The sequence below is a fragment of the Propithecus coquereli genome, unplaced genomic scaffold (assembly GCF_000956105.1).
Source record: "Propithecus coquereli isolate 6110/MARCELLA unplaced genomic scaffold, Pcoq_1.0 Scaffold202, whole genome shotgun sequence".
NCBI classification, from domain to species: Eukaryota; Metazoa; Chordata; class Mammalia; order Primates; family Indriidae; genus Propithecus; species Propithecus coquereli.
This window is the reverse complement of record NW_012145190.1, coordinates 1,540,738-1,563,550: the sequence shown is the minus strand read 5'-3', so window position 1 is coordinate 1,563,550 and position 22,813 is coordinate 1,540,738. Positions and strand designations below refer to the sequence as shown.

The 22,813-nt window shown below is 40.5% G+C and overlaps 1 protein-coding gene across 1 annotated transcript; it reads left to right on the top strand.

The window, feature by feature from the left end:
• Positions 1-10,668: 10,668 nt before the first annotated feature.
• On the top strand, positions 10,669-19,060 carry FAM111A (family with sequence similarity 111, member A). The gene is made up of 3 exons (XM_012643907.1): positions 10,669-10,677; positions 13,463-13,578; positions 17,300-19,060. The coding sequence occupies exons 2-3, from the start codon at positions 13,501-13,503 to the stop codon at positions 19,058-19,060; spliced, it is 1,839 nt and encodes a 612-aa protein (XP_012499361.1). The 5' UTR covers positions 10,669-10,677; positions 13,463-13,500.
• The last annotated feature ends 3,753 nt before the right edge of the window (positions 19,061-22,813 follow it).

Sequence of the window (22,813 nt, the reverse complement as noted above, 5' to 3'; positions counted from 1 at the left end):
TCTCCCAATTGTTTTTTCTTTTTATTGGAAACAATTTCAGTCCTCAACTAAAATGCTTAGCTCACTTATACACTTACAAAGAATTTGGTATTTACCATTCTAAATGTCTAGGATGATACATCTTTGTTACTGGCATGGTGGTTCTTGTTTTCTGCCCAACAGATAATGGGGAAATACACCTTTAAACTTAAGGAAAATAACACGTGTTGCTCCTGAAAAATCCAAAATTCTTTGGTAATCTTCATTTCTTCTCTTCCATGCCACCTGTGACATCAGCCTCTCTTGCAAATGACAGTAGAAATTGCACTTCTTTCCTCTACTACAGCAAGAACTGTTAACCCTTCTCTGGCAGCTATGAAGAGAGGCCTGCTTCCTCTCCATCCCCACTCTCATGCTCAGAGTCTGGAAAGCTAAAAGTTAAATATCTCAGACTAATTTGCACTAAGATTCTGAATGTAAATCAGGTTCCTCCAAATAGATGTTATTTGGAAGGTGGAAGTAAAATGGAAGCATTTTTCTGCTGTGTCATCTTTTGGCAAACTAGGTCATGGAAAAGTGAGTGTCTAGAGACAGTAGTGTTGGCCACATTCAATGTGAGTGTTTAGCCATTAGCTTCATGGGTATCCAGAAGTAGCTGCAGCGGTACCAGTAGCAGCCAGAAGCAGTGTTGCAGCGTCTACTCTTTCACTCTGATGGTGTGGAGAGGAATTTGTGGTGGTAAATTTCTTAATTCAGCTTCCTGATTCCTGGATTACAGCGAAGAGGGTGTGTTCTTGGACTCAGTGATTCCAATGTTGCCTTCCTGAATTCCACTGCTCTTATCATCCTAGAGATTTCTAGCATATAATCCTTTGCATTAAATCTCTTTTACCTGCACTGAACCCTGAGTGATGTACTCTCCTTTGACAACTAGCAACTGGTTGGACTGTCCAAATATGTGATAGTCTCTTAGTTGTGCACAAACCATAAATCTGACTCAGAGAAATTATTCATTGAGAAATTCGAGATCCATACTATAATTATTTACCTAAAAGCACATCAAGGGCCCATAGTGCTTATTGAAGAGATGGACCTTCTTTCTTACTACCCAAGTAATAGGGCATTGAGGACCTACTCTCAGCATTAGATTCACTTTTTTCTCTACCATGTAGATTGACATTTCCTGTATTCAGACTTATTGAAACTAAAAGAAACAATTGCACAACCAAAGTTGAGGCATAACTTTAAGCAAAATTATATCTCTAGACATTATCATAAAATCACAGTTCCTCTTGTCAAATGCTGGAGCCCAGTATTCCTCCTTACCACATGCATTAAAGATTTCTAATCTAATCACCTGATCCCACTGCTGCAAATAAATCTCTGCTGCAAATTATTCACAGAAGCTTCTAATGTTGGGTAAATCAGATGCTCAAATATTCTTATAAATAGTATGCAAATAAAACCTGCCCCTCTTGGCCCTAATCCTAAAAGATATTTCCTCCATCCCTCTGAACCAAAGATGGGTCCCACCAGATGGGCCAGACACATGGTGGTTCCAAGTGCTAATATTAAGATTAATTCTCGACCTAAACTTTAGCTACAATTCATCACTGGGGTGTTGAAGAATCAGATGCCTAGACCCTAGGGTTATTTGACAGCAGACACATCTGAATTTGGGATCTCTATCTCAAGTGTCACCACCTCTGTGCCAGCATCCCTGGAGCCTTCTCTGTGCTACCTCTGCATCCTGTTCATTCCTGTCTTATAGGACATATAACTCTTCATTTGTCCTTCTTACCTACTAGATTGTAACTTAATGAATGGTGAGGACAATGTTACATTTATCTTGGTATCTTCAATGCTTAACATTATGTCTGGCACACACATAAAACTTCCCCCAAAAAGACTGAATAAAAACTACTTCAGGTTTATAGGTCTGAGACATAGATCAATGGAAGATGAGTGACAGCTATCCCATACTTGATTGGAACCACACACAACAGCTGACGGTGAGGCCCCAGGGGTGGGTCTCCTCCAGCACTTCGTTTCTCTCTTTGCTGCATGATCCTCACAGGCTGCATCCAGCTTCACCAAGGCAGCCAAGAAGAGGACATCAGAGGCTAGTCCGTGCCTTGCTGGTGACATGACATGAGGATCCACCCTCTTTGAACAGAATACAATGCTTTCTGCACGTTCTTGTTTGCCCGTTCTGTTGTTGTTTTTTGTGAGGATCTGTTATACAATTAAAACAAAACTCAAAGACAGCCACTCAGAATGATCTCTGGCTAACGATTCCAGTCAGTCCAGTCATGTGATTCAACTACTTCAATGACCAGCAAGGGAGGAGGCCGGTAGGTAAGTTAATTGCTGGGCTTTAATTAAGTAAATCAATTGCTGCAATGACTAAGCAAATTGCAGGGTGCTTTTGCTATTCTTTTTGCTATAAAAAGGCTAGGGAGAAAAACCGAAAGATAGGAAATTAAACTTCCTATTATGTAATATATTGGCCTACAAGAAAAAATATATAACAAATATATTTAAGGGTCCAACCTGCTGTCTCCTTTTCAAAGCCAGAAACACGTGGCTGTCCGGAAAGTATCCAGCCATTGTTAATATTAATACTATTTTTCATACTACATTGCGGGATACTTTCAGGACAGCCCTCGTACTTGGCAGCTAAATTAACAAAAGCTGACTCCTTAGCCCTGCCCCAAGAACCCCTCTGCGTTTTCACAATAATCCAGGATAACATTAGTAAGGCAGAGAAAGACCATTTGAGACCTTGTTAGCCCAAAAAGGTGAGGCCGCCCCATCAGGCTCAGCCAACCTCAGTTCTAGCTCCTTGAGAGACCAACAGCTGGATCTCAGAGGAGCACATGGAAGTGAACCCTCACCTCCCCAACTTTACACCTCGGCAAATCACTCCCTTCTCCCCAATACTGTCTGAGCAAGGGAAAAGCAGTTTCTAAAAGGGCTCAAGCTCCGCCCCAGAGAACTGCGGATTGGATAAACCATCTCCATTTCGCGCTACCATTGGGCAGGAGGTGTATCGATCCCTCCCCCGGCTCCGCCCTCCCCAAGCCGTTCCCGCAGGCTTATCCTCTAGCGCCATCTGCTGGCCGCACGCGGCACTCCAACCGTCGTGAAGAGACTTCCGTGCCGGGCGAGGTTCTTAGGGCGTTCGCTGGCGGCCCGGGGCCTGCCCTGCAAAGCGGCTGCCCACGCTGGTCTCATTTCAGGAGCTGAGAGTCCAGAAGCACCGCGGGCGCCCCGGGAGGATCAACGAGGGACAGGTCGGCCGGCGGGGCCTGGAGAAGAGCGGGGCAGGTTTCTGAGTCCTGTTGTACGAGGAAGGGCGGAGGCCACTCCAGATCACTCCACCCTGCTTGTCCTCGCTGTCCCGGAGCCCGGGCCTCAGGCTGCAACTAAGCGGGGGCGGTGGGTTTTGCCCTTCTGGAAGGAGACAGGCCCCAGCCTGCCAGCAGCCTCCTCCTTGGAGCCTATGGAGTTGGGCTAGGGCGGGCAGCGCCCTTCGGAGCCTTAGCGGAAGCTTCTTAGGTTCTCTGCCTTCCTGGTCTTGGGCGGAGCTGGAGTCTCTGTGATCTGACTCTTAGGAATCTTGATCTCGCAACACTTTGGATCTTAAGTTGAAATGAACATCATCTCTTCCTGCTGCTGGGAGAGTAATTTGCCAATATTTATCCAAAACCCAAACATCATGTGCAACCTTCTAGAGAAGTATACACCAAAACAGAGTAACATGGTACTAATAAGAGTAGTAACAATGACAAAGGCTACCTACCATTTATGGAGCATTCGCGACAGATACGTTTCGTGGATCATCACACAGACGACCTCATTAAGCCTTGCGCCACCTAATGAGGTAGTGCTGGTAGGGGCATGTTCTTTTCACAGTCATGAGGGAACCCCAAGAGGCAAACAGAAAGACCCGATGGTTTTCGGTGTCCTGCTCAGCACAGCGTTGGTCCTATCTGTTGACACATCCCACTGTCCAAAGCAAGTCACAAAGCCAAGTCTGGCACTGACAGCACGGGGAGGAACTGCAAAGGCACCCGGTAAAGGTGTATACAGGGAAGAGTGAAGATTAAAGAAAAATTTCCCACATCAGCTTCTCCTTCCATTTCTTCAAGAACTTTCAAAAACAGAAAACAAGTATAAATTTAATGTAGAATGTGTGTGCATTGTCATATATCTGATGGGCTATAAGGTGTGTCCTGGACAAGCACTATTCTTAGATACAATATTGCATTAAACTTCTCTGGTTCCATGAGTGTGAGAACCATATTCACTCATCTCTGTATCCCTGATATCCAGCACAATACCTGCCACAAAGTAGGAATTAACATGTGTTTTAAATGAATGACACCATGTTGGAAATGATTTTATTTGTGTGCCTTTTCTATCTTCCCTATTTGAGAACAGAACTCTTAACATTTTACCTTGGCAGAATGCAGCACTGGGTCTTGTAAATTGTCACTGCAGATGTATGCACTCAATAAATGATTGGGTGAATGGGGGAACGAAAGGATGTAGGAAGAGGTGAGCCACTGTGCCTTTTCGCAGTTAAATATTAGAGACAATTTGGCTTCTAGTTTTAAATGGGAGTACAAATCCTCATCAGAATGTTTCGTCGGCCGGGCGCGGTGGCTTACGTGTAATCCTAGCTCTCTGGGAGGCCGAGGTGGGCGGATTGTTTGAGCTCAGGAGTTCGAAACCAGCCTGAGCAAGAGCAAGACCCCGTCTCTACTAAAAATAGAAAGAAATTAATCGGACAACTAAAAATATATAGAAAAAATTAGCCGGGCATGGTGGCGCATGCCTGTGGTCCCAGCTACTTGGGAGGCTGAGGCAGGAGGATTGCTTGAGCCCAGGAGTTTGAGGTTGCTGTGAGCTAGGCTGACGCCACGGCACTCACTCTAGCCCGGGCAAAAGAGTGAGACTCTGTCTCAAAAAAAAAAAAAAAAAAAGAATGTTTCGTGGCAATTATTTGCTAAACTCTTTTGTGAAATGGAGAAGACAATGTCACCTCCTCACAGAGTTATCAAGACTCCTAAACGAAACTGGCAAGTGTAAATGCTAAGCTCAGAAAGCAGCTCAAAGCAATTCTGTCCCAGATGTCATTTCCCTGTACGCACTGCCTACTCGTTCCCTGGGCAGACGTAAGTCTTAACCAGGTTAATAAAAGTAGTCAAATGGACAAGCTAGGCTTTGCTGCGTAATCACATCACCACCTCCCCACCTTTTAAGTACTATAAAAGAAGTCATAAGAAAAATCTATATACCAGTAACAGTGGCACTTTTAACCCGATCACACATCTTGTTTTATGATACAAGTATTTATTTACAATGCTTTCAATAATTAAGAATAAGTTAAAGAAACAAAAAAAGAAACTTTGTGTAGAGTATGATGAACCTGTGTTTTTTGTGTATTTGATATTTTCTTTATTTTTTTACAAAGCAGTTATGGCTTTTAAAATAAACTCTGGAGTAATAATAGAAAACAAGGCATCTTCATGCATGGTATAATCTTTTCCTATAAGAAGGCCTTGTTAAAGAATGTGGATGAGGTTACACTTTTACATATGTTATTATATGTAATTTCTTACAGGTACATTATCAAATTATGACTTTTTTAGCCAGGGTATCATATTGAAGAATGATGATAAATATTCTCCAAACAAACCAGTTATCACAGAATAATTATACCCATGTGTATTATTGTTGATGTGTTTCCCATAATAAAATTATTCATAAAAATGAGGGCTTGATTAGAATTAATGTTTATGGACTACAAACCTATGAAAAGCCACAATAGCATTATTTTTAGATATTTTCCAAAAAATCAGATAAGAGTATAAGCTTTGAGTATAATGACAGATTTCATTTCTGTAGCAGAATAAAAAAGTCAGGAATTATATGTAAGAATGAATCTGTGTTAAATCCATTCTGCTTTTAACGGTGCAACTACATAAAAGCAAGAGGCAAGAAATAAAAATGTGTTATACGTGTGTGAATGAAAATTCAACCCATGCTGTTACCTTTATATTTGATCCTGCATGTAGAAAGTAATTTCTTCCCATCAAGGAAGGAGTTTTCAAGGAAAAAGAAAAAAAGAAAAAAAAAGCTACTTACTGACGGCAAATTGAATGATTAAATGTAGAAGAAAAAAACATTTGGAGCTATGCTGGAAAAGATTTGTCCATAGACCTAGTCTAAGAATTAAGAAATAGCGTGCTAAATGAAACATTGACAAGGCCATGTTTAGAGAATAGCAACTTCATTATAATTATAAAAACTCTGGTCTCTAAAAGAAGAAACTGGTAGACTTAATAAATAAGTTTAATGATTAATGTAGCTTTTCAAAACCTGTTTGTAGTCCTGAGAGTGAATTTTATTTAGTTTAGATCTTACAAGCTATATTTTGTAATTTGAAATTAAGACTTCATTTTGCCTGAAATTTAAAGAAAAAACAAGAGCCAAAGGTTGCTACAAAAAAATAAATGTCAAACTTACACCTTTTTTTAAAGTAGGGAACTTTAGTTAGTAATGTAAATTAAGAAAATGGCAAAGATGTAGAAAACTGAAGAAAAAACATGATGGTAATCTTTGATCCAAAAAAAAAAAAAAAACGGTTATTTTCCTAATACCTAAAGCCAAAATATATTTCATTGCTTATATATAAGATTTGAGAATTAGTTGTTATTTTATACTTTTTCTCCAATAAGCCACCGCACAATTTGTCAAACCAGAAATGTTTTTAAAATAAATATGATTAAAATTATACAAAATTACATAAAGATTTCAGAAAGAATAATAGATATCTTGCTACATAGTAGATTTAGTTGTAGGAACACATTTTATATCCTTGGTAATAATAACCTTTTATTCTTTTGCACTAATATTTCAGTCTATCAAAATCATTTGAATAAGCTTTCTAATAAATCTTAATTTGTAGATTGGGTGGGGCTCAGTGACTCATGCCTGTAATCCCAATGCTTTGGGAGGCCTAAGAGGGAGGAGCATTGGAAACCAGGAGTTTGAGGGTGCAGTGAGCTATGATGACAACACTGGACTCTTGCCTGGGCAACAGAGAGAGCTTTTTTCAAAAACAAAAATGAAAACCCTGTAGATTGGAAACAAATTTTACCAGTATGTTGAATTCTTAACATCCATGTTTTAGAAAGTGTTGTTAAGCCTACTGTCTATTACATCACTATTTGCTTATACACTGAAATGTAAAAGGGGCAAAAAGAAAAGAAAGAAGGAAGGAAGGAAAATAAAGAGAGAGAGAAATGAAAAAGCCATAGAAAATGCCTCACATCTGCACAAACACATTCTCAGTTGATTAACCACTTGTCTTATGCTATCATCACAGGTCTTACTCCATAATACCTTTACAAAAAATTCAGTGGCTTCAACACACCAGTGCTTATTCCTGGCAGGAAAATGTCACTCTTCTTCATAGCTTTTTGAGATTCTTTTCTTAATTTCCAGGCAACATCTCAAAAGCATACCAAGTACTAACAAGTCAGCTCCAATGGCAGGCTGCTGTTCAGTGGAGTCCCCAGGATAGCTCTCCAAAACAGTGTTCTCAGGTGGTTGGGCAATTTGAACCCCAGGATTCCTCATCATCTCTTACTGTCATTGAGATGATTACAGCTCCAGAACCCACAATGAAAAAAGAATCAGCCAAATGCTGATTCAGTGGCAATCACTGCATACTACTCTCAGGGGTATAGAACCCGCTGAAGATTCTAGGAATGACCGTGAGTGGTGAAGCTTTTGTACAGTTTGGGGTTTTCTTGGTTGTTGTTCCCCTTTTTTTTTTTTAGCTTAAGCAAGGTTTATTTCAGTCTGGGTAACATTACACCTCCATTCACAGCAGGGACTGTGTCTTGATAAATTTTTACCCCCATAGCACCAAGCACAATGTCTTGTGCATGGTAAACATTAAGTAAATATATGTTGAATTAAACCATAGGTTCTGACGTTGTCAGTAAACTCCGCAGTTTTTGGTGGGGGTTTCAGACACTCTTTCCCTCTTGCCCCACAGAGCTACCACAATTTATGAATTTTGACTATCTCACCACATCCTGTTGAATCTATGATTTCTGACTAACCACATCCTGTCCTGCATGGGTGCTTGCAGCCTAGTGCCTGCAAAAGCTGTTAACTTCGCTCAAGTTTAAAGTGACAAAAGATCGTCCACAATAATGTCCTATAATTGCCTCCAGAGTAAGAGACCTATTGCTGCTCTTGTTTGGAATTCAGATACTAGCTGAGATTATCCTTCCTGAATACAGAAGAGGACAGATTCCAAAAGTGACTCCCAGAGGAAAAGTGTCAGCATTCATATCTTTTTTTAAAGGTTACTCTGTCCAAACTCCAGGGAACCCACAGAAGATGAAGCAGTGATTTTAGCTACTCTGGGTTTATTGTATGTACATTAAGGAGAGTTTCTCAAAATTCCCCCATGTAGTGTAGTTACCAACACATTTTTCCACCCTATCACTTTATATATATCATATAAATTTCATAAAAGTTGTCACCTCTGTGACCACAATCTCCTCCAACACAGCATTAAATACTTGCACATGTGCTCAGAATGTAGGTCCTTAAAGAGCAGCCCGCCTTGTGAGCCTTTTCCCATCTTCTTTGAACATACGCTTTGAGATGCATGTTACTGGAGTCCCTACCACCTTCGTCAGGATTGTAAACATCTGCACATATTGATGCACTTTTGGAGAAATTGATTTATGGTAAGGGCGTTCACTCTGCCTGCATCCGTGATTTCTTCCTGATTGTCACAGTTTGGGGGGGGGTGTCTATTCCTCCTACTGGGGATGCTGTCCCCCGGGAAGCGCCCAAATCTCCAAGCCCCCTCATCCCCACTCAGCGCCTCCTGTGCACGGGAGCAAGCGACATACTGCAGGCCCCAGACTGGCGCCTGCGCGCCTTCCCCCAGCAAAGCTCTCCAGGCGGTAACAGCCATGTTCCCGCGCGCGCGGGTCACGAGCTGCCGCGGTGGCCCCGCCTCCATCCTCCCGGTTGGTCGCACTCCGGCCTTTCGAATTCCCGCGCCCTCTCCAGTCCGGATCGGCCCCGCCTAGCCGCGACCCGGACCTTTTACCATAAATACGCAGGACTAGGGGAACCCAGCCATCAGAAGCTGGCATTACCGTCAGTGGGCAGCGAGGTGGTGAGGTAAGGTCCTGCTGGCGACAAAAAGGAGGAGCTCGTAGGGAGGGAGAGTGGGTGGGCGCGTTGCCCTGGCTCGGCCTTTCCACTCGCTCTTTCCCGCTGCTCCACTTGGTGGCCCGAGCGCGGACAATCGGCTTCTGCAACAGGCAAGTTGCTGTCCCTGGGAAAAAGAGAACCCAGGATCTCTCTGTCCATATGCCGGAGTCACCGTTCCCCAGGCGGGTTCAGTCTCCAAAGTGCAAGGATTCCAGGGGCTGGAGGGAAAGTTTCCCCAGGGGCAAGTGCAGGCGAGTGATGGCTTGGTTTGGGAGGGGCTCGCCTACAGGTGAGTTACCCCTTGGGTTCTGGGGTGACGTGGAGTTTTGGCAGGATGCAGTGGCAGCAGCGGGGTGCAGAAAAACGTCAGGCTGGTGGGGAGAGAGTGGAAAAAACCTGTACACTCAGTTGCTGTTGCTCTTGAAAAGGGGACTGAGTGTTGTCCCTGAAAAGGTTTAAAAGGAGAGACAGAGAGAGAGAGAGAGAGAGCCAATGTAAAAGTAAATGTTATTGTTTTCCATTACCTCAGTGAGCAACAAACTTAGCTTTGTCTTATTAACAGGTTGTTTTAATGGTTTTTTGGGAGCCAACATTTGACATTCTAGGAGGCCCCAGCAAGAGGAACACCCTCAACTCAGTGTGTCCCACGTGTTCCCTCCAGCCTCCTTTTCAGGGACTCTCTGACCTCAAAGGTGGGAAAAGTAGATCTTGCCTTAGATCGACCTTCATTTTCTTTTTGTTAAGCTGCCCAAGCGCTGAGTTTATTTTGTCCTTAGGAGTAAAGAAACTTTCTAGGGATCCTTTTGATTATCTGATCAGATTTTTAAAAGCTTTTATGCTTGTTGAAAATCTTCCTTATTACTAGAAACAGTACAATTTGTCTCTGTCCTTGTCATTTTTTGATGTACTTGTGTAAGAGAAGAAGTTCACAGGGAAGAGAACAGGGTCCTGGAAGTCAGTTTCTCAAGCTGGCCCTGGGGACCAAGAAGTTCGGAAGGTTTTGTTTCAGACTGGTGGGGCTGTCTGCATAAACAGTGTCACCTACTTCTGCTCTGGAGCTACCTGAGCCCGGGAACAGCCAGTCTCCTGGCATCCCCCGCTGTCCAAAGAGGCAAAGAAGTGAGAGACGGCGGTGAGGAGAGGGGGGTGGAATGTTCAGGCAGGAAGAAAGGCCTGGCCATATGAAAGTGAAAGAAGGTGAGCAATTGGCCTGCCAGACCACAGGTCCCAGAAGCAAAAGGAACCCTGAGCCCCACTTCCGCCCTTTCCTGCTCAATCTGGATGTTGGCTAACATGGGCGTGCTCTCCCTGGCCAGACTAGCTGTGTTTCCTGCAGAGCTCTGGAGTCCTTCACTTCCTCCATTAAGAGCTAGACCTGCATTGGGCGCTGAATTCGAGCCCGAGTGCTGGCGGTGGTCAAGGCGCGAAGCCCCGTTGGTGAGTGCCCTGGTGCTCTGGTGCTAGGCGGGGTGGGTGCTGGTGCTGGAGCCTTCCTGGGCTGGAAGGGGAAGGGGCTGGGGTCCTGGAGGCCAGGGCCTGACAGCACTGCCCATCTAGGGGACAAGGAAGGCACGGGTTTTATTTCAGTGGCCACTTCTTGTGCTTATGGGAGCTAGGTGGTGGGCTTGGATGAGGTGGGTGTTGGGCTTGGATAAGGTTTAGGGTCACCATTGATCCTTGACTCAGGAAAGCCTGAAGGAGAGAGAGAGGGAAGAGAGAAAAGGGAAGAAAGGAAGGAGGGAGAGAGAGAGAAGGTGGGAAAGAGAGATTGAGAAAGACAGAAATTCCAAAGGGGAGTTGCCAGGTGGACTGGAGATGGGACTCGGGACAGGCTGTATTGCTTTATCTCTTTCCTGTAGGAAGTCAAAGTAAGTAGAACATTGACTTTCAACTATAAGACAGAGGTTGGAATAGGATAGCTAAGGACATTTTATATTTTAATACAACATGGTTCAGTTTGGATACTGGAAACAATGTGGAAAGGGGAAAAATATTGGGGGGTTTTCTTAACCTCTTGCCCCTTTCCAGTGTGACTGCTCCAGTACAAGCCAGTGGCCTACAAATTGCATGTTTCCTCCAGCCCACTTTCATTTCCTTTGTTAGCCTGTGTCTGTTAGTCACTCCTGAAGCACCTGCGCCCTCTCCCAGACTACATTAGATGAGACATCGTGAAAGACACAGGGAACTCCCAAACTTTCTTAATTGTTGGGCAATTGTTGTCTTCAAGGATCTTACAGCATAGTCCAGTTGTTCAGTGATGTATCTATTTTTGTTTTCCTAGGTTCCCTGCTGTTTAAAAAGTATCCCTGTGGTTAGTGTGTTGATATTGATAAATATCAGCAGCGTGATATTTATTGGGCAGCCTATCACATGCCAAGGCACTGTTCTAAAGGCTCTACACGGATTACATTTTTCAATCTTCACTTAAATGGAGGTTGATTCTATCACCACTCCCATTAAGGGTGAGAATAATGAGGCAATGAGTAGTTAATTAATATGCCCAAGGTCATGTAGCTAGTATGTGGTGACTTGATATTTGAACTCAGATGGTCTATAAATACTGACATTGAGATAGGACTGTGATATTCATTATCTTATTTAGAATCATTGCCTCTTTTTACAAAGAGGAGCCTAAGGCTCGGAGGGTAATGGATTTCCTTAGTAGCTCATTACCAGTAAATGAGACAGCCAGGGGTCCTGTTCCATAGTGGAAGGGTTAGGGGAATGAACATAGTCTGTAGATAACTTCTACTTGACAAGAAATACAGGGGATAGAACATCGGTTAAACAACAATGTGAAGAAGCAACCCAGGAGGGTGAACATCCTATAGAAACAACTTCTCTGTTCACTTCAACAAATCAGTTCTTTTTCTAGGATAAAAGAGTCTTAAAAGACATAATTCAAGACAACTTGTGTCCCTCACTTGGATCTTGGTGTGAATAAGTTAGTATTGTGATTATATAAGAAAAAGTCCTTAATTTTGAGGTATGGAAAGTGATAGGGTTAAAACGTCACGATGCCTTTAATTGTAAAATAATCTAGTTGAATAAAAAGATGATGTAAGTTTGCAAAAAAACTTGAGCCATAATTAACTAGATAAGTATGTGGAGGTTCATTATACCATTTTCTATTTTTTTTATGTTACAAATGTTCATAATGAAAAGTCTCAAAAGTACACTCCCTGGAGTGCCATGACCTTAAGGAAAAGTTTAACATCTCTGTTCAAGTTCTTTATCTTGTGGGACTATAATCTAAAATCCAAATGGGACAATAATCCCTATCTTATAGGGTTGTAAGAATTGCATGAGGTAGTTTATGAAAAGCACTTAGAACAGGGCATAGTACATCATATGCCTACTCCGTTCCCTCCGTGAATGTATCTTTATAAATGTGTCTATATTGAGGGCCTGCCACGTGCCGGACATTGTTTTAGATGTTGAGGTACTGAAGACAGATATGGCTGCTGCCCCCAGTGCTATTCGTCCTTCTACTGGTATTTATCTCTATTGGAGATTTTACTATTTTATTTAAATTGTTCATTCTCTTCTAAGGAGACATGAGAGGAAAGATAGAGGGAAAAATACCCCTCTAAACAAAAAACTTAATGCAGCCACTCACGTTCCTCCCTATCAACCTCTGGCAGACATTCCAGATTTCTTTTTGAAGTCTCATTCCAAATTTATTTTGTCATCATGGTACTGTCCAGTTCTTTTCCCACCCATTTGCCTGTCATTTACCATCCCTTGCCATCTCCATCTTAAATGCAGACCAGAATTTAACATCAATGTAAACAGAACAGCTTTTTGAATTCTCCGACTGCAAACTCTTCTGTAGGGTATTAATACTTGTATGTGAATTCTAGCTCTGCCATGTAGCTCTGGCCTTGGGCAGATCACCTACCTTCTCTAACCTATACTTTTCCCATCTGCAAAATGTACATATACCCACTTTCCATGGAACCTGTGGGGATTAGCAATTAGAGATAATTTCTGTAAAGTGCTTAGTATAGTGTCTGACAAGTAGTTTTGTGTAAAAGAGAGCTTTTAGTGTTGGGGTGATTACCCTTGGTGAATAAACTATCTACTTGCTAAGCTAACATCTCCAGAGAGAGTGAGGCTGGAGCTCAGGGGAAAAGGTGGGACATGAGAGTTAATCTTTTCCTCTGCATAATTAATGATGTCTATGAAGAAACTGCTATAACTTGAACCTTTTTGAAATTAGTGTCTCAGCTGAACCAATCTATTCATCTTCAATTCATCATGAGCAGTAAGAAGCGCAGATCGGAGACCCGGTTTGATGCAAAGTGTAATAAGAAAATCGACCACTATTTTCCTCAGGTATGTCTGTAAATTCTATTTATGGAATACAGTTGTCCCTCAGTGTTCATGGGGGATTGTTTCCAGGACCCCTCCGGATACCAAAATCCATGGATGCTTAAAGTCCTTTATATTTAACATAAAATGGCTTAGTATTTGTGTATAACCTATGCACATTCTTTTGTAGACTTTAAATCATCTCTAGATTAATTAAACTACCTAATACAAGGTAAACTGCTATATAAACAGTTGTTATACTACTATATTATTTAGGGAATAATGACAAGAAACAGAAATCTATATGTGTTTACTATAAACACAGTTATCCATTTTTTTCCCAAATATTTTTGATCTGCCGTTGGTTAAATCTACAGATGGGAAACCCACAGATACACAGGGGGTTGTTTGTATACTGATATTAGCCTTAGCCACCCTTGGCATTGGGTTTTATAGCTCTTTCTGCCAACAGCTTACCTCATTGTGTGTTGGGAATATTGAATAAGTTAAAATCTTTCTCATGTATTTTATCTTTTCTAGTTTGGGGGGGTGGCTGCAGGGAAGGGAGTTGTAATACAAATCTCAGCCATATCAAGGAATCCTTTAATAAAAAGCTATTGTAATATTTCTTGAATAACTGTAAAAATCAAATACAATATATTACACTAAACTATGAAATAAAAACAAAATTAAAGGTGTTTCATAGCGTGAAAATACATACCATTCCAAATGTGGCTAATCTATTCAACCATGATACCAACCTACATTTGAATAGTGCTTTACCCTTTTTAAACAATTTTTATATATTTATTCTTACCATAACCTTGTTAGGCAGGCAGGGAAGATTTTGCCATCCTCAATTTGTTTATGAGGAGGAGAGAAGAGAAATGAACTGTTGCTTAAAGCAGGAGTAAAGTGAAGACTTGGAAGTATGTTTACTGACATGTAGTCAGGGCTTTTTCTACTAATCAAGCTCTGTGCCATATCAAATCATAGTATTTCTTCTGAGTTTAAAATGCTCCTTTAACTTATTCTTTTTCTTTTTTTTTTTTATTTCAGCATATTATGGGGGTACAGATGTTTAGGTTACGTATGTTGCTCTTGCCCCCCCTCCCTTCCCAAGTCCGAGTTTCAAGTGTGTCCATCCCGCGGATGGTGCACATTGCACTCTTTGTGTATGCATATACCCGTCCCCTCCTCCCTCCTCCCCCCTCCCCCCCTGCCCGACATCCAATAGATGTTATTCTTATACGTGCACTTATGTGTTGATCAGTTAATACCAATTTGATGGTGAGTACATGTGGTGCTTGTTTTTCCATTCTTGGGATACTTCACTTAGTAGAATGTGTTCCAGCTCTATCCAGGAGAATACAAGAGGTGCTATATCACCACTGTTTCTTAAAGCTGAATAGTACTCCATGGTATACATATACCACATTTTATTAGTCCACTCATGTATTGATGGACACTTGGGTTGTTTCCACATCTTTGCAATTGTGAATTGTGCTGCTATAAACATTCGGGTGCAGGTGTCTTTCTTATAGAGTATCATTTGTTCTTTTGGGTAGATGCCCAGTAATGGGGTTGCTGGATCAAATGGTACTTCTATTTGTATTTCTTTAAGGTATCTCCATATTGCTTTCCACAGAGGTTGTACTAGTTTGCAGTCCCACCAGCAGTGTATGAGTGTTCCTATCTCTCCGCATCCACGCCAACATTTATTGTTTTGGGACTTTTTGATAAAGGCCAGTCTCACTGGAGATAAGTGATTTCTCATTGTGGTTTTAATTTGCATTTCCCTGATGATTAGAGATGTTGAGCATTTTTTCATGTTTTTTGGCCATTATTCTGTCTTCTTTGGAAAAATTTCTGTTCATGTCCTTTTCCCAATTTTTGATAGGGTTGTTTGATTTTTTCTTGTTTCCTTTAACTTATTAAGAAGAACAGTAAGCATTTGAGAATGCAACTTAAAATTCTTCACCTTGTTTTCTTTTTTTTTTTTTTTTTTCTTTGAGACAGGGTCACTCTGTTGCCCAGGCTAGAGTGCAGTGGTGGCATCATACTCACTGCAGCCTCAAACTCCTGGGCTCAAGTGATCCTGCTTCAGCCTTCCGAGTAGCTGGGACTAGAAGCACACACCACCATTCCTGGCTAATATTTTTTCTATTTTTTATGGAGACGGGGTCATGCTCTTGCTCAGGCTGGTCTCAAACTCCTGGCCTCAAGCGATCCTCCTGCCTTGGCCTCCTGAAATGCTAGGACAAACATGAACTACCACACCTGGCCCTTCAAATTGTTTTATTTGTCCTGGTTTAGAAAACTAGAACATCCAAGTATCTAGAATATCCAAGTCTAGTTCTGTTTTTCTCTATCCTACTCCATGACAGAGTGAACAAATAACTATATACTATCCCTTTTCCCCTTTCAAAAATGTCCATATCTACCCAAGAGTCATTTTAATAAGTTGGGAGTCTATTATAGTGCTCCAATAGGGTGCATGGCAAGGGTGTTTCTGACAGCATTGGACTGAAAGAATGTTCTTTAAGAGTTTGTATGTATGCCCAGAGTAAATTTCTATTACCTTAGCTTTTTTTGTTTATTTTTTTTGATCCAGAATATTAGTATTATTACAAAAAAGGAGAACAAAATTAACTTATCACGTGCCAATCATTGTGCTAAGCATTGTCACACAGTGATGTTACACTTAATCTTTACAACATTCCTGGCATTGTTATTCTCATTACCAGTAAGGGGCATTGCTGGCATACGAACCCATGTCTGTTGATACCCATGCTATGATAATATGACTTGGGACAAATGTATCTTTTAGACATAGGAATCATGCCCTTAATTTTTCATTCAGTTTCTGCTACTTGATTCATCCTCCTTATTTAATTCCTCCCCACATCCCCTAGTTCTTAAGATAATGCCCTATAAAAATGGAATGCATGGATACAACATTTACAAAAAATAATATATACAGAAGTCTAATGGAAAAAATATGGGACTAGGATTTGGAATTCTGGTACTCACTTTGTTTTTTGGTTATTATGTGTCTCTAAAAAGGGCACTTACAAGAAAAACTTTGTGTCTTAGTTTCTCCGTCAAAAAGACTCCATCAGATAAGCCATATTTGTTCCCCCTCATTTTATAGAATTTTGAGATTAATAGATGTAACAGAGGAAATAATTTGAGCTCTTTCTATGATATATGCTGGGTGACTCAAAGTATTTATTATTAGAAAACTACATTATTATGACTAAATGATTAGTTAAATAATGATGGGGATTTTTAAAAATATTTAATGCCTGATAAATCATGGTAACTCATTCTTGCTGAATTCAGTATTTTAAGAACAAATTTTTTGGTATGATCCATTATTATGCTCAGAAAATATAAAAATTATATAGCTGAAAATAGTAAACAAGACCTGAAATGACACTATTTCAGATAGACATAGTAGAGTCAAGAATCTCTGTTTTTGATGCATCTGGAAAAAAAGTTGTGTTTCTTCCCTCATATTTCTTGGAAAAATTTGCCCGTGTAGTGATATCAAGAGCTTATTCGACTGATGTGACAGGTAGCTCAGCTTTTATTTTGGATCCCAAGTCAAATACTGATTTAATTCTACTCACTTTGATCGGTTCTGAGTTTCCCAGAGAAACTTTGTGAATTTCATACTAAAAAGAAAAACAAAAGACTAGGGTTGCATTTGGAGTTTTAAAATATCTAACATTGCTTCTAGGTCCCCAAAGAACAAGAGAGTAATTGCAGTACTTCTCCAATGAAGATGAAATCTAAAGGAGGTCCAAGAGATATAACTAACACCAAGGCTCAAAGATTCCGTTCACCTAAGAAAAATCCAGAAGACCAGACCATGCCCCCAAATAAGACGATTAATGTTACTTTGGATATAAACCAGAGGAAAAACAAAAAAATGAAATATACGCTCATAGGGAGTGAGAAAGATTGCTTATACATGGCTCTCAACACTCTTGAGGCTGTCAGAGAAGAGACAGAAACTCACCAAGGCAGAGAAATGCTGGTATGTGGCAAAGAAGGAATTGAAGGATTCATCAACCTTGGAATGCCCCTCAGTTGTTTTCCTAAAAGCTGCCAGGTGGTAATTACATTTGCCCAAAGTAAAAATAATCAGAAAGAAAGTAACCAACTATTTGGCCGGCGTGACGAGGTATCATCTACTGAGTGTGTCAAATTTTACATTCACGCAATTGGAGCTGGAAAGTACAAGAAAAAGATCGTTAAATGTGGGCAACTTCACAAAGAAGGGTACAAACTCTGCATCTATGCTTTCAAAGGAGAAACCATCAAGGATGCTCTGTGCAAGGATGGCAGATTCCTTTCCTGTTTGGAGACGGATGATTGGAAACTCATTGAAAACCTGGACACCATTTTAGAAAGCACCCAGCCAGTCGATGAATTAGAGGGCAAGCTCTTTCAGGTTAAGGTTATGAAAAGAATGGATCCCAGGGCAGCAGCTGCTGAGAATTCTGAGTCGGCGGAAAGAAACACCTCTGTGTTTAGAGAATACATTGCAGACCAGTACCCCTGTTTGAAAAAAGAAAGTGAAAAAATCAGAGAAAATTTCAAGGAAAAAATGAAAAAAAGAAAGGGGAAAACGTCATTATTTAAATTGCATAAGACAAGTTTTGGGAAAGTAACAAAAAACTCTACTCCGATGAAAATAGTAGAACTTCTTGGACATCTCGGTAAGTCAGTTGGGTACATATTCTGGGACAACAATGGAATTATGGGTTCTGCCACCTGCTTTGTTTTTAAAGGCTTATTCATTTTAACTTGTCGGCATGTAATAAATGACATTGTGGGAGAAGGAATAGAGCCAAGTAAGTGGGCAGCCATAATTGGTCAGTGTGTCAGGGTGACATTTGGTTATATGGAATCCTCAGAGAAAGAAAAGAACTGCTTTTTCGTTGAACCTTGGTTTGAGATATCTGATAAAACTCTTGACTATGCTGTCCTGAAGTTGAAGGAAAATGGACAAGAAGTACCTGCGGGACTACATCATGGAGTCACTCCTGTACCCCTTAGTGGGTTGATACATATTGTTGGCCATCCATATGGAAAGGAAAAGCATCATGATGCTTGTGCTGTAATCTCTCAGGATCAGAGAGAAGAGAAATGTCAGCAACACATTCAGGCTAGAAAAGCAGAGGGTGTGCAGCATATCCATATGTTCACTCAGAGAAGTTTCAAGAAAATAGCTGACAACGCTGATGTGATTACCTATGACACCTCTTTTTACTTTGGGGCTTCTGGATCCCCAGTGTTTGATTCAAAAGGTTCGTTGGTGGCCGTGCACACTGCCGGCTTCGCTTATACCTATGAAAAAGGCATTAGTAGTGTCATTGAGTTTGGCTCTCTTATGGCATCCATCCTCCTTGATATTAAGCAAAGATATAAACCATGGTATGAAAAAGTATTTATGAGCCAGACGGATGTAGAAATGATGAGTGATGAGGATTGAAGACTTGTGAGAATTAGGTCTGTTTATTAGCTTTAAAGAATTGCCTATGGAGTTGTTATTCCATAGCCAGTGATGTAAGTTTTCTAAATTCAAAATGGTCAATTTCAAAAATAATAATAATATTATTGATCATTTCCTATGTGCTGGGCATTTTTCTAAGCACATTTAGAAATTATTCCTAACAACGCAATGAGGTGGACTATGACCCCTCTTTTAAAGTCAAGCAATGTGAGGAATGATAAGATTTAGTAACAGTCAGTTTTGTGACACTGAAAGTCATGTAACCATTGATTTTTTTTCTTCCATTATCATTCCCTAAATTCATTTGCTACAGGGCAGGAGCCAAAACTTGTTCATCTCATTATCCCCAATATCTGACATATGGAAAGTAAGTGCTTAGAAAAATGCGTGGTGCAATCAAACTTGGAGCTATAGTTAATGTTAACTTAGGAGCTAAATGCTTGAGTAGAAATGATCTCAAACAAAATATTTTAAAATTCCCCAAATCTTCATACTACTAAAACTGTCATATGTGTCCTGAAATTCAGAGGATAATATTCACTGTTTTTATAGGTTATTAGGGCAAGAGGGATATCTCAAACATCATGTTATTTGATTCCTTGACCTCCTAAATGAGTTTTTTATTTCTATATATTAAGGTTTACTCTCTGTGCTGTAAAATTCTATGGGTTTTATCGTACAGAATACTTTAATCACCCTAAAATCTATGCTTCCCCTACTTAATCCCTCCCTGAATCCCTGAACCCTGGAAATCACTGATCCTTATAGCTTTGCCTCTTCCAGAACATTGTATAATTGGGTCTTATCGTTTGTAACCTTTTCAGACTGGCTTCTTTCACTTAGAAATATGTAATTCAAGTTCCTCTGTGTGTTTTTGTGGCTTGATAGCTCATTTATTTTTATTGCCAAATAATATTCCATTCTATGGATATACCACAATGTGTTTATTCATTCACCTTTTGAGAGATATCTTAGTTGCTTTCAGTTTTTGAAAATTATGAATAAAGTTGCTATAAACATTTGTGTACAGGTTTTTGTATGAACATAAATTTTCAACTCCATTGGGTAAATACCTAAGAGCACAAGTGATGGATTTATAGTAAGGTTATGTTTAGCTTTGTAAGAATCTGCCAAACTGCCTTCCAAAGTGACTGTACCATTTTGCATTCCCACCAGCAATGAAGGACTGTTCCTGTTTCCACATCCTCACCAGCATTTGGTATGGTCTGTTTTTGTGGGTCTTAGGCATACTGGTAGTGTTGGAATGCCAGGGATTCTGCAGGAAAATATGAGATTTGTTAATGAAATTGGGGCTGTCTTGGATGATCTAGGATATGTACACATATTATAGTATCAGCCCGGATTTAGTCGGGAAAACAGCCACTACAAATGTTACAGAAATAAGGTATTTAATTAAGAATTAAGTGTTCAATAAGAATGCGAGGAGCAGAAGAGCTGTAAGATTGCAATTAGAGGATGGATGTCAGTGTAAAGCATTGAAAGGAGGAGGGAAGTTGCTAATTGATGTGGGGCGGTCTGAGAAGATGCCATGCCTTGTCACCATGATGATACTAAAGTTGTAATTTACAGAGACATTGCAAAGTTGCTAGGTCAGATACGATCTACAAGTGGGACCTTGTGGAGATATTACAAAGTCCTACCTGACCGCCATGATCTTCCAGGAAACAATGACTACCACTTTGTTTCCGCCTTCCAAGTTTCTTATGCATATTTCTCACTGGCAAATGCTAATCCAGAACGTACAGAGGTTCTGGGAAAAAATAAATCTCATTTTTAGAAGGAAGTGGTAGTGCTACTAAATTGACAACGGATGACTAGCCTACACCCGCATAAATACATGCATACGTAAGTAAGTCCTCGCTTAACGTTGTTGATAGGTTCTTGGAAACCATGACTTTAAGCGAAACGATGTACTGTACAAAACCAATTTTACCATAAGTGAATTGATATAAACAAGAATTAAGTTCCTTGGGCATACAGTATGTCATTTCACGGAAAGTCACAGTTTCCCAGAGCCTAATGATGACATTAAGTGAGGACTTGCTGTAATCATAAATTATCATTTTTTAGCTTGTCATGCATCCTACAACTTTAACTGATTACTCATGTCAAGTCACCTGTGCATTCACTGTGTCCTGCAAATAAATTATGCTATAAACAAATACTACCCCCAGGTGTTTTCATTCAGCTGAAATATTCTGCCATATTTAATTTCGGATGCCACCCTAGAGAAGTATCGAGTAAAATATCAAATGCAAATTGGGAATACAGCCCCACTTCTTTTCTGTCTTTGATTATTTTTCACATGGGAATTCCACGTGAGCTTACAAAAGCTTTGATCACAGCTTTCCTCTCATTTCTCATTTCTACCATCATTTCTTTTCCAAAACGTTCATTTCCTTACTTTGTCACTTTCCATTTTTCACGCTAAAGCACAAACTCTTTCATTTCTGTCACACTCCACTCCCTATTATACACTTTAAAGGCAGCCAGAAAGAATTTCGAATTTCAGATTTTGATAACACTCTCCCAATATGTATATTTGGTATGCCTTGGGCAAATTACTGAAAATCCCTGAGACTTGATTTCTTATCTGCAAATTTTTTAAAAATCACGTAGCATGTTTATGAGTTTAGCACTGTTTTAAGTACTTTACACATGTTAACTCCAGCTCCTCACATAAGCCCTGTGAGGTAGGCACTTTCGTTATCCCTATTTCACTGGCAAGGGAACTCGGGCACAGAGAGAGGTTAAGGGACTTAGCCAAGCTTGTACAGCTGTTGAGAACAGGACTATGACCCCAAGGCATTCTGGTTGCAGAGTCCATGCTCCTAACTCTTCTACATAACCTCTTAACACATAAGGTGGAGATAATAATGATTCTTGGGAGGATTAAATAAGGTGCCCTCAATTCCTTTTCCCCTTGTCCTTTGAACTGTGAGAGTCGTGACTTTATGAATTATCTTGATTCGAGTTGGATTAGTGGACTTGCTTTAAGGTCTGAGGAAGAACAGGTCTAATAGATTTTCTCCTTAGAGTTCTGCATGGATATGGGAGAAAGAATGAGGAAGAGAAATGGGATGGGAAATTCTAAAGATGGGAGAAAGGACAATTGCTCTTTGGAACGTCTGACCCCTGAGCACGTCCACTGGTCTTTTATCAACTTTCCCACAGGCTCTCCTTGTTATTTCTTAACTTATATATAGCAAAAGGAATTCTTTTTTTAACATACAGCCCTACTAGTTTTAACACATGCATAGATTCTTGTTATCACTACTGCTACCAGGACACAAAACAACTTCCAACACCCCAAGAAATCCCCCTATGTTATTTCTTTACAGTCTGACCCCTGCCTCTCCCCTAATCCCAGACAACCCCTTGCCCTCTGTCCTATAGGCTGTTTTTATTCTTAGCTTTTTATGGCATCTTGATTTTCCTTCCACCCCTCCATGGCTCCTTGCTCCTCTTTCTCCTATGCTATCCAGATGGCACAGTTCCCTCATTTCATCTTCTGTCCTCTTCACCTCCACATTATCCACTTAGCAATTGTGGCCATCATTTCAGTGTTCCTGTTACCTCTATTTGGACCATTCCCTGATTATCAGTTCTCTTCCTTCTGTCTCTCAGGAGCACAAATCTGCAATTCAAACTGCTGGACACAGTCCCTCAAACCCAGCTTGTTAAAAACAAGTAACGGGGACTCCCCCTGCC

What these genes read in the sequence shown, in the direction of transcription:
- FAM111A (XM_012643907.1), top strand. Translation starts at nt 13,501, where the DNA reads ATGAGCAGTAAGAAGCGCAGATCGGAGACCCGGTTTGATGCAAAGTGT. An exon ending in TCGACCACTATTTTCCTCAG is followed by an intron (nt 13,579 to 17,299) that starts GTATGTCTGTAA and finishes CATTGCTTCTAG; the next exon opens with GTCCCCAAAGAACAAGAGAG.